Here is a 12,644-nt window from a genome sequence, read left to right as displayed (position 1 = left end):
GATTGTACATCATCAATAAAACGAATTACTGGATTAATTGTAGCATTCTCAGTGTTGTTGGAAAGTCCCAGTCTATGTCCGAGTCACCATAATTTCAAAGTCTCATTTCAGCATAGGCAAATACTTCTAATTTAAGTAGTTAAAAAAATAAAACCCCAACTTCCATAATTTTTCAGTTTCCAAAGGTATTTTGCCTCTCTGTCACCGGTTATCATTTTCACACCGGTGAAGCATATATATAACTATCAGGCCGAATCATTCCGTCTGCTATGAAAGTTTGACTCAAAAATGGCAATATCCAGGTCAGTTTGGAAGTTATCATTCACTTTTCCTTTTACTCCTAGCAAATCTGACGTATATAATTCTTAAAGTAGCATGCTGGGGCTGCTGCTGAGTGTGTGGGAGGCTCTTTTGCTTTGTGTAGGCATTTTGTATAGAATGCATTTTGTAAAATCTCGCCTTAATATCAGGTCTTGGAGGAAGCTCGATAATTGGGATCTCAGAAGAAAGTAAACAGACCTTCGGTGAAAGAGTCCTCCGAAAGGGCTGCCTGGCTTTCTCTCTCTTTGTATCCTTTTTCTTCCTTATTCTTCTCCTTTCCCTTCCCCCTTTTCTTCCCTTCCCCTCCCTTCCCCTTCCTTCTTTTTTTTCTCGCTCCCTACTTCTTTCTCTGGATTTTGGGCAACATTGCTCTCCTGAGGTATACCATCGTTGCTGAGTTCTTTAGCCAACCACTTCGCGTTGCCTTCAGAGTCTACAGAGGGACTGTTTGCTCCTGATATAAAAGGAGACCAGAGCTCAGGCTCTGGGTAATCTTAGCTGTCCTCCTCCTCTCTCCCACCTACTCACTGACCTGGAATTTTCCACTCCTGTCAGAGTACACTGGGTTGTGGATGGCAGATGGCAGAGAAAACAGAGTGAGAACAATTTCCTAAATGACAAATTCAAATGGCAGTGTAGACGTCTTTAAAAAAGCCTGAATTTGTGAACACCATAGCCCATATGGGTCCAATAAAATTATGTCAGGAAAATATATATATAGGATGAGAGGACCCAAGGAAAGCCTTAACTGTTACGAATTTCACTTTACCTTTTTCGGGACAACGACGCCTCATTTAAACCGGACATGTCCTCAGTGGTGAGTCACCTTCGCTAGGAAGCTTTATCTAACCTCTGAGCTTGAGCCGATGGACCCATCAACTGGAACCTATTCGTTAGGTGACTACTGGACAGCCATTACTAAGTGTGACAGAAGAACTTTTAAAGTGTGGGAACGTGTTCTAATATATTTTGTTTGGTGGCAAACACAATATGCAGAATAGATAGAAATGTTGCCAAAAAGAGGGCTATATATATGTAAAAAGACTGCAAAGACTGTCTTTTGGCGATGGGATTTTATGTAATTCTAATTTTTCCGTGGATTTTTCAGTCTTTTCTAAATGTGCATTATAATAGGAAAAATTAAAGTGGGAAAAGAAAGAACATCATCTGCCCAAGTTCCTATTTCCATTACTAAACTGTGAACTCCTCGAAGGAAAGTATCATGACTTAGTCATTTTTGTTTCGCCAGCATATAGCACAGTGCCTGGCATAACTTAAGTGTGCCATAAATATTTATGGCACTGAATGAACCTCTGGTCGTTTGATACTTCCTGTAAAAAGTTTTGTAATCATAAGCAATTAGCTTAGAAAATGAACTCTGAAGCATTTAGCCCCAAACCCATCCCTTCACCCCCACCCCACTCCCCAAAGGGAATCTTTTAAAATTATTTATTTTAGGTCTCGTGATTTTTACCAATATTTTAGACAACAAAATTTTGCTTCTATTGCTTGGCTCATCATGTTGAGATAAGACCTAAAAACAACCTGCCGTGAAAGGTGAGAACTCAGCTCACTGCTACCTACCTTCCCATCCCACACTTGGTGGTTATTATTTTTAGCTCATGTATTATGATTTTACAAGGCAAAATTAATATCAATGACACATCAAGAAAATTACACAAATATTTAATGTACAGCTCACTATACTGAACCACCCCCCAGATGAATATATAGGATGTTATCAGCACCCCAGGCCTCCCTTGTGTCCCCTTCACAGACACTAACCAGCCTCATTACCACAGGTAACCACAGTTGTGAATTCTGTTGTAATCTATAAGCTTTGCTTAGTTTTCATTTCTTTCTCTTTTTTTAATTTTTTAACATTTATTTATTTTTGAGAGACAGAGAGAGACGGAGAACGAGCAGGGGAGGAACAGAGAGAGAGGGAGACACAGAATCTGAAGCAGGCTCCAGTCATTATAGAGCCCAGTGCGGGGCTTGAACCCACGAACCCTGAGATCATGATCTGAGCCGAAGTCAGTTGCTTAACCGACTGAGCCATCCAGGCGCCCCTCTCTCTTTTTTTAGGTTTATTTATTTATTTCATGTGTGTGAGAGAGAGTGCACGCTCACACCCTCAGCGTGAGCGAGATCAGGGGCTCAATCTCACGAACTGAGAGATCATGACCTGAGCCAAAATCAAGAATCGGACTCTTAGCTGACTGAGCCACCCCGGAGCCCCATGTTGTCATTGTTTTTAAGTATCTCATTCTGGCGAATATAAATGCTATCTAATCTTGATCTTAATTTACAAGGCTTTGATAAATGACGTTGAACACCTTTTTTATATTTTTATTGTCTATTTGGCATGGGAATCTGTTTGTGAAGTACTTCTTTTTTATTTTTTATTTTTTAATTTTTTTAACGTTTATTTTTGAGACAGAGAGAGACAGAGCATGAATGGGGGGAGGGTCAGAGAGAGAGGGAGACACAGAATCAGAAGCAGGCTCCAGGTTCTGAGCTGTCAGCACAGAGCCTGACGTGGGGCTCGAACCCACGGACCGCGAGATCACGACCTGAGCCAAAGTTGGACGCTTAACCGACTGAGCCATCCAGGCGCCCCTGCGAAGTACTTCTTAAAGGTTTTATGCCTTTTTGGGTTGTCTTCTCATACTGGTTTGTATACAGTCTTTATATATAATAGGTACGAGCCTTTTATCAGGTAAGTGTTTGCAAATACTTTCTCCTATCCTATGGATTGCCTCTTCACACTCTTAAATAATGTCTTGGAAAATACAAATTCTGTAGTTCAATTTACCCATTTTTTTCTTTATGGTTAGGGCTCCAGCGGGAATTAATTTTAATGCAGTTTTAAGAGGAGTCCAGGTTGTTTTTCAACATGCAGGTATACATTTGACCCTGCAACATGTGTTGAAAGAATCGTTTCCCCTTCGTACGGCATGTCCCCTGTGTCATAGAATGTCCATACGAGTGTGGGCCTATTTCTGTCCTCTTCCATTCCACTGGCCTATTTGTTCCTGGGCTAACATGTGCTTTCTTAATTGTTGGAACGTTACAGTACATCTTGATAACTGTTGCACAAATCTTCCAATTTTGTTCTTCTTTACAATTGCTTTGGCTAGTTTTAGCTCTGCATTTCCACTAACCCGTAGAAAGAGCTTGTCATTTTTCAAACACACACACACATATCCACCAACACACATGGACACACATCTACTAGAATTTTCACTGGCATTGCACTGTATCCTTAGATTAATTTGGGTAAAACTGGCATCTTTATAATATTGAGTCTTAAAACCATCATCATTGTATATCCTTCTGCTACTCCCCTTGTAAATTTTCTCACTAATGCTTTGTAGTTTTCTGTATAGTAGAGTTACACATTTTAAAAGAGATTTTCCTACATATTTGATACTTTTATAATCATTTTTTAAATGTTTATTTATTTTTGAGAGAGAGAGAGAGAGAGAGAGAGAGAGTAAGTGGGAGGGCGATACAGAATCGGAAGCAGGTTCCAGGCTCTGAGCTGTCAGCACAGAGCCCGATGCAGGGCTTGAACTCACAGACCGCAAGAACATGACCTGAGCCAGTCAGGCGCCCCTGTAATCATTTCTTACATTTAATTTTCTAGTTGTTTGGCACTAGCGTATAGAAATACTATTAATTTTTGCATATTGAACTTGTACCCATCAGCCTTACGACATTCACTTATTAACTGTAATAGTTGTTTGAAGCTTCTAAGGTTACTTTTGTTTTGGGTGTTCTCAAAATCCTCAAATCTCAAGATTGTCCGCATATGTTTTTTTTTCCTTTTCTCATTAGTATTGCTGGACGTCTTTGATAGTTTTTAATCGTCTTCCCATAAATCAGTGGTTAGCACACACTGTAATTACTGATGCTCACACGGAAGCTTCCCCTTCCTTCCTCCTCCTCACTCAGCCAGTGAATGTCTCTGCCCTAGACATTTATCTGGGGTTTGGGCAGTCACCTGCAACATTTAAGATTGCTGCCGCCTGCTTTTGTAGTAAATATTGCATCCCTGTCATTAGTAGTGTCATCAGCCTTGGGTGGAGATTCCTAATAAGATGCCTCAGACTTGATTCCTTAGGAATATATACCTAAAATTTAAAAAAAAATAATTTTTTTTGAATATTTGTAGAAATCATGTGAATAAAATCAACTCATAGGATATAATAACATGGATATTGTGTTAGAAGTTTGCTAGGTCTCAGTGAATCTTGGCAACGGACTCACTAAAACTCTACTTCTTTATGTCTAAATGAAGGTGTTAGTAACTTCTATCTCATGGTGTTAGGAGAATTAAATGAGCATCATGTTGGGGAGCCTGGGTGGCTCAGTCGGTTGAGCGTCCGACTTCAGCTCAGGTCACAATCTCGCGGTCCGTGAATTCGAGCCCCGCATGGGGCTCTGGGCTGATGGCTCAGAGCCTGGAGCCTGCTTCCGATTCTGTGTCTCCCTCTCTCTCTGCCCCTCCCCCGTTCATGCTCTGTCTCTCTCTGTCTCAAAAATAAATAAACGTTAAAAAAAAATTAAATAAATGAGCAACATGTTCCATATTATGAGCTCTTATGATTAGCTCTCAAGGTCTTACCAATAGTTAGTTAAATAGAAAATACTAAAATGCAGACATCCTTTCTTCTAGCCTAAGGTAATTGTCACAGTAATACAGAGTTGTTTCCCACAAACACAAATTTGGGAAGCTTTAACTAATAAATTCAAGTTACTTAGATGCCGTCTGCCATTCAACAGCAGTGGTTTCCCAAGTGCTGTCCAAGTCACCCAAATGCTTAAAAGCCACTGACAAATGAGCACCGGTTTTGCACCAGGATGATGTGATCAATGAGCATTTAACAAGTGACAAAGTAACATCATCTGATTACTTCCCATATCTTTTGGCCCTGTGACCAGCATTGCTTTCTACTTACAGGGAACAGCAGGGAATAATTTATGCCATTTCCGATTCAGGACCACTCACAGTATTTTATGTGGATCAATAGAGAATAAAAGCTCAATTATCTACACAGATTCTTCAAACGTCAAATCAGTAGGTTAATCCTTGAACATTTGAGCATTTCCCCACCTTTCCATCAGGAGTAGAAGAAACACGGGCAAATATTAAATAAGTATAAGCTGTGTATATTGGCAAAATGCCTGTAACTTTGCTAAGCTGAGAGATGGGCAATCAAGGAGACTCGCAATTATAGAAGTCATAATACTGGGTATAAAACAGCCACCACGGCGTCTGGCACATTGTAGCTCTTCGGAAAATGAGAATTCCTGTTCTCTGCTCCCTAGGCTGTTGCTGCTGTACATCAGCCAAGACTGTTAGAATTGCTGCAGTCCCAGGATGCCCCTTCAGCAGCTCTGTCACCAGCACAGCCTTTCCAAGAAATTCCAAGAAATTCTCCCGAATTTCTGGTTTTCTCACTGCTTTGGAACTTCCTAACGGATTCGGCACTGAGAGCTTTACTGCCTGGTGTTAGTACAGCTCTTTCCACATCTTTCAGCCTATCTCTTCCAGACTGGATCATAAGTTCCTTGAGGGAAGGCTTGGCTTTATACTTTGATTTCGCCATAAGCTGGATGAGTCATTTCTTAAAGCCCTGCACAGCCATTTGACATCTCCCACGCAAGGAACCTGTTAGGAACCATCCTCTATTATAAGGCTCAAAAATGCTAAGGGATAGCTGGGATTAAGGCCATTAAAAGAACATGGTAAAACAGGCTTTTGGGGAGAACTGTGATGGGGCAGAAAATACTGATACCCTGCTTTAAGAATTCCAGTCTAAGAAGAATGTTTACTCGATCCAGGTAAATATCCACATCTCCTACGACTCCATGAGAGAAGTCTTGTGATTTGGTAAGTTTCCAAATATGTATTTATATAGGAAGGAAACATTTATCTGGGTTCAAACCTTGCCTCTTTTCCTTACTGATCGTATGGCATTGGGAAAGTTACTTTATTTCTCCAAGCTTTCGATATATCATCTGAAAAATGTGGATAATAACAGTGTTGATCCTGTATCAGGCGGTTTAGACAAGGGAAATGAACCTAAATATTTCAACAGAGGAAATTCACTGTAGAGAACTGGTTTTCCTGGGGCTAGAGAGCTAAACGAGCAAACAGAGATTATAGAGGTAACGTGGCTATACTAACTGCAGGAAGGAGCTTCTGTCCTCGGAGATGGAAAAACGAAAGGAAGAAGGGGGCTTAGCAGAACACGAAGGCCCCAAAGAGGAGCGGTGAGGAGCCGTAAGACACGAAGGCCCGACTTTGGATGTGGGGGCGCTCCCAACTGATGCCGGAATCTCCAAGAAGATACAATGGGTCTGGTTCTGGGAGTGACTGAGGAGGCTGAACACGAGGACCACTTCTGCGGCTTGAGGTACATCATACGCCTGAGAAGCAAGCAGTCCCCTGTCTCCACCTCCTGCTTTCCAGTCTCCCTCTGGCGCCCCTACCGGCAGGCGCAACTGAAGTCGGCTGGCAAAGAAAAGTGAGGTTTGCAGCATCCAAACTCCAGCGTGACAAAGCATAACACGGAAGGCGGGTTTGGAGCTCAGGGACAATAGTGTAATAATTTGTCTGTTTGTTAAATGGGACAGGAATCGTGCCCAACCTATAGACAATGACTCAGGATGTTGTACTGAAGCATTTAGCACAGAAAATGGAATATGAAAACAAGTTTAAAATGTTAAATATTTATTATTTATTGGGTGTGTTTCTTTGTTTTTGTTTTTATTTTTAACTAAGTGATCTAGCAAGCATCCTTAATTCACTATGTTAGTATTAATAAAATTTGATAACACCGTGTTCGAGACTGTCAAATGGGGTTTCAAACATACACCTGCAATTCAAACTCCTATAAGTTACATGAAAACAAAGTTCCTGCCCTTTCAAAATTGGTCATCAAGTTAAAGGTTACTTCTTCATCTGTCCAGAAAATGGAATTCTTTGACATCACAGACTTTCATTGCTAATCTCTATGTATATTAAAGTGTTTGTCACCGATTTTCTAATTAGCGCTTTTTGACTCTTCCCATTTAAATGCGTTTTAGGACAGAACAAACGTAACAGAAATCCTGTGGCAGATATTCGTTCCCTGTCTTGCTATGAAGAAGAGTTTCCCTTACCGCCGATCAGCATGGTGCAGATGGAGAAGATCTTTTCCGCATCTGTATTAGCAGAGACATTCCCAAACCCAACACTGGTGAGGCTGCTCAGAGTGAAGTACAGAGCGGCAATATAGGCACTTCGGATGGACGGGCCCCCCAAGGTATTGTTGCCGTAGTATGGAGACTCTAGTCTCTTTCCCAACTCATGGAGCCAACCTGCAATGGAAGAAAGAATGAGAACTTAAAGCCACAGAGTAGAGTCCCAGGATTAGCACCTGGGGAGGGAGGGAATGACAAATGAACATTGAGGGACATACTGATTTGTTCAGGAAAAAGAAGAAAGAAAAATTAAAAGGGAGTTCAAGGCAAGAAATAAGATTCCATTGCTACGAAAGCAAAAATATCACTTTTATGCAAGCTGTTCTATATAAGACACACAGCAGAGAAGTGTGCATCCGAGAGCAGATGGGTGGTCAAAGCTAAACAGGTTACCTTCATGCAGGAGACTCTACCCACAGACACGGAAACTGGGATTGCTACGGTCGGTAACAGTGTGGTGTATTTCTCTAGTGGTTAAGCTCCTTTCTTCCTTCCTCACTTGGAGTCTCAAGAGACAAATGGGCTTAATAGGTATTTTTAAACCCTATGTGATGACACATAGCAACAACCACAAGGAGCTAGACTTCACATAGACGAGATGGGCTTTATTTCCACCCAGCACGACCTTGCCCCGTTTTATCCACTTGGGCTGACATCTAGTTGGCTTAGGAGTCTCAGCTCATGCTACCTCCTCAGGAAACCTCCTCTGCAGCCCCATCCTGCCATGTGGGGGTGCAGGGGGAAAACCGCACAACTAAGAGGTACCTGTAATAGAACTGGATGTCCCCTGCAGCTGTTTTATAATACTGCTCTATATGTGAGCCCAAACTGATCAAATTAAGAGCTTTAAGTACATGCAGTTTATTGTATGTCAACTATGCTGTCATAAAGCTGTAAAAAAAGCTACATTAATAAAGATGAGAAACAGCAAGCATGACATTCACGATAATAGAATGGAAACAACACAAACACTACGTTAAAATCCTTCATTGGAAACATTTATCCTTTAAGATTTTGTATTTCAAAATTCTCTCTTTCTCTTTCTTTGTAGGTGACTATGTTACAAACCACTGTGACAATTCAGCTGAACCCATAAGGTTCATAAGACTTCTGTTAAAAGATGTTATTCACGGACCGCTACTTTCTTGTAAACGCTTCATTTAATGGCTGCCCAAGAAGGGATGAGAGTCATCACACTTTTTAAGTAGTAATAATGCTGTCATTATCAACTAAAGTTATAGGTTATGGAACTGTGCTAGGTAATTAAAATGCATATTTTAAACAACTGGGAATTCCTCGAGACCAAGGAGAATTGTTTTGTGGCAAGTATTATATCTTATTCATCCTGTGTCTTCAGAAAAGTGTTTCTCAACCTTTAGCTTGCCTCAGAAACATCTAGAGGGCTTGTTAAACAGGGATAGCAAGTCGTATCCCTGAAAGTTTTTTAAAACTGCTGTGCCCTCTGCCACCTCCACTAACCGCATCAAAGTTTCTGTTGCCAAGACCAGGTACTGGTATTTTTTAAAAGCTCCCAGTAGAATGTAATGTGAAGATAGAACTTAGAACCGCTATTCCAGATCTTAGCAAAGCACTAACAATAGTCAAGTTTAATAAATGCTATTTTAAAAAGTGAATGAATTAATGAATGTATCAATTGTTCTTGCACTCTATCGTAGTATGAGATAATGTGACAGTCTTGAGACGATAACACAACATATGTGCATTTGTAAATTTGTACTAGGATAAGAACATATGTTTGGACGATAGAGAATAATAATGAAACGTAAGTTATACGCTATAAAAGGTGATGCTGTTAGTAAGTTATGACCAGGTACTCTGTCTGGAAAGGCTTTGCGAAGGAAATACGCTCTAGTGATGCAGTTCAGGGCAGGCTGGCACACAGGAATGTGCCACTTGGGCATGGGAATTAGTTGAGCTGAAGGCAATCAGGGCCTGACGGACTCAAAAGAAGCTTTTTACTCCCCCCTCAACAGCCTAAAAGAATTTAGATAGGGGGCCTGTACCAAGAAGAGAGCTATTACCAGGGATAACTTTTTACATCAGAAAGATTTATCTTCATGGCATGGCAAACATTTGTTTACTGAACATTTGCTCTTCTCATCTTCCAATGAACAGTCTTTCTTCCCTTTGAAGCCCCCTTGGCCTTAGCTCAGGATGGCCTCGAAGCCTCAATTGCCCGACTGTCTTTGACCCTCTCATGTCTATGTGAAACTCCTACAGGTACTACATTAAATTTGTTTTTCTTCGGTTTTACTGTCTCACATCAGTATAATTATTAGGGCAGCCAAAGAACCTAAAAAAGAAGAGAAAAATAACGTTCCTCCCCAACACTAGATTCAACACAGATTTAAATGTGGGCTCCTCCATTTATAGGCTGTAACAACGACTAACTTCTCTGAGCTCCACTTTTCTCACTTGGAAAAACAGGGATACTAAGTTGTGGAGCTGTGATGGATTAAAGGAGGTGCCACATATGAAAATGCCAACCATTGTTACTGGCTGAGGTTTAGTGTATCTCTTTTCTCTCTCTTGCTTCTCTTACTTTCATGGGAACAAGAAAGCACAGAAGTCCAGGAAGGTAAGAGAAAATAAGAGCCCAGCACTGAACTGTAATGGGAGAGGAAGGTGGTGACTCCATGTATTCAGTAAAAACTACTGTAGGGATTAGCATTTCCTAACTAATAGAAATAAGAGGGAGAAAATCCAGATGACAGCAGCTCTTAAAACTGGGGAAGTTACGAGGTGCCTGGGTGGCTCAGTCGGTTAAGTGCCCAACTCTTGGTTTTGGCTCAGGTCATGATCACATGGTTTCAGTTTGGCCGCAGGTTGGGCTCTGCCCTAGCAGCGTGGAACGTGCTTGGGATTCTCTCTCCCTCTCGCTCTGCCCCTTCCCTGCTCATGCTGTCTCTCTCAAATAAATAAATAAACGTAAAAAAAGTGGCGGAGTTATATGCCCATTTGTGAATCTGAAGAAAGACGCGATTCTTTGGCCAGAACAAAGTACATGTGGAGACTGTGGGCCACTCTGTACTCATTTTGTCATTTCATGGCTTCCTGAAGCCCTTTCATACATATCAGATTAAAAAAATCTGTTCTAGAATTTTAAGCGAGGGGGAGGATGCAGTGATCAAGGGTGATTTGATAGAACATAGCTTAATCTTGAATGGAAAAAGATTTAGAAATAACGGCAACTTATCCAAGATTAATTGATGAGATATCACAAAAGCAAATCACATGTGCATTTAAAAAATATTACTGGTATATTTATATGCACCGTAGGAACAGAGTGCAGCCACAAAGGCATAATCAGGAAGCAGAGAGAACATCTGAATTTATTGTCATATTCAGGATGTCGATTTCTGCAGGATAGTGCCCCCATAGGCATTTGATCCAGACGCCGTCAAATATGGAGAACCACAGGATGCTGAATGGCTGGTGGGCTTGGTATTTCTCAAGTGTCTTCCCACTTGTGCTCTAAAAGGGATGCTGTATTATTTCTTCTGGACAAAGAACTGATTAGAGGGGCTTGTCCTTTTGTTCCGTATTGGTCATTCCTGCTAATTACTGGGAAGCTGAAAACTGTCCTCTTACCCAGAAAGTAAATATTGCATGACCTAATTTCTGTTTTAGCTGATGCACAGAGGAAGAGAAAAACCCAGAAACAACTGAGCTACTTACTACTTCCTCTTGCCTGAATCAGCTGCACCATCAGACCATGAAGAAACAACTGGACCCACCTATTGATCTTCAATTAAGGTATTCATTACCTTACGGAACCCAGTTTTCTCACTTAAAAAAAAAAAAAGCAAACAAACCCAGTCAATATATTTGGTTGAACTTCTTAATTGGAACAAAAGTGAAATCCTGAAGAATTCTCTGAAGCAAATCAGTTTTCATACGGATTGATTTCTGTAATCAAATAGGATGAAAGTTTGTATCAGGACATACAGATTATATTAGATTATATCCTCATCCAGGGCCTGTTCATTTACAATGTGTGAAGCTATCTCAGAAGTGATTCAGGGCGCAAAACACAGAGGAACAACAGACCTACTTTTGTTGATACCTCTTTTCCGTCTAGCCAACTGTTCTGTCTATTTTCAGAAACATCTTGTTTTTTAAGAAAGGTTGCTACTAAACTGTGTTACAGCTGACGGAGCAAAAGCAATAATGATGATGACAAAACCTGGTAACACGCAAAGGAGGTAACACCCACAAATCCTGGGATTGGCTCTGTGGGCTAAATAAAACTTTTTCACAGAACAGCTCGTCCAAAATGAGAGCACATGTTCACTGTAACAAGACAACATGTCACTGTACTGTATAGAAGAAACAGTTTAACCAATTTGGAAGCCAATCTTTTTTTATGCTGAAGAAACTCATCTCTAAAGGAAGGGATGTCCTAGAACAGTCTGTCTGCTTCTGCTCATTTTTTTTTCCTAAGGAACATTTTGAGGAAAGACACATACACAACATAAAGTAGAATCTAAATATACCAATACATTGCAATTTGATAAAGACAAAAGATATCATGAAATAATCCTATCATTACTAAAATTGATTAGATAAATAAAAGAGTAGGTTTATGAAACAAAGATAAATTTTAAGATAGAATGACTCCTTTTTTTGAGAGAGAGAGAGAGAGAGAGAGAGAGAGAGAAGGTGAGTGGTGGAGGGGCAGAGAGCACAGAGCCTGGTGCAGGACTGATCTCACCACAGTGAGATCATAACCTGAGCCAGAATCCAGAGTTGGAAGCTTCACCAACCGAGCCACCCAGGGGCCTCAAGATAGAATGACTCTTAATGACCACGCCCAGAAGAGCATGGAACTTAGCACAATTCAATCCATATATTTTTCATTGCATACTTACCATGGGCCCAGTATTTTGCTTAATTACACACTTCTAACACTGAATGGGAATTTCTGATTAGTTTGCTCTTTAGGCTCCCTACAATAATTTACTTACTTTTCCTATGCATATTGTGTGCACAGTTTATACAAGTGTGACCTGCTTTATACAACATATGCAGTCTTAAAAAGTTTA

At 40.6% G+C, this 12,644-nt stretch overlaps 1 protein-coding gene across 1 annotated transcript in view; it reads right to left on the bottom strand.

Moving 5' to 3' along the window:
- The window catches only part of KCNH8 (potassium voltage-gated channel subfamily H member 8), a 352,744-nt gene that overhangs the window by 65,802 nt on the left and 274,298 nt on the right, over nt 1–12,644 (bottom strand). The window contains exon 8 of the mRNA XM_053221505.1: nt 7,498–7,695. Coding sequence (XP_053077480.1) covers nt 7,498–7,695 — 198 coding nt within the window. The remainder of the gene's footprint in view (nt 1–7,497; nt 7,696–12,644) is intronic.

The sequence above is a fragment of the Acinonyx jubatus genome, chromosome C2, assembly GCF_027475565.1.
Source record: "Acinonyx jubatus isolate Ajub_Pintada_27869175 chromosome C2, VMU_Ajub_asm_v1.0, whole genome shotgun sequence".
Lineage (NCBI taxonomy): Eukaryota > Metazoa > Chordata > Mammalia > Carnivora > Felidae > Acinonyx > Acinonyx jubatus.
This window is presented reverse-complemented; position numbering and strand designations above follow the sequence as displayed.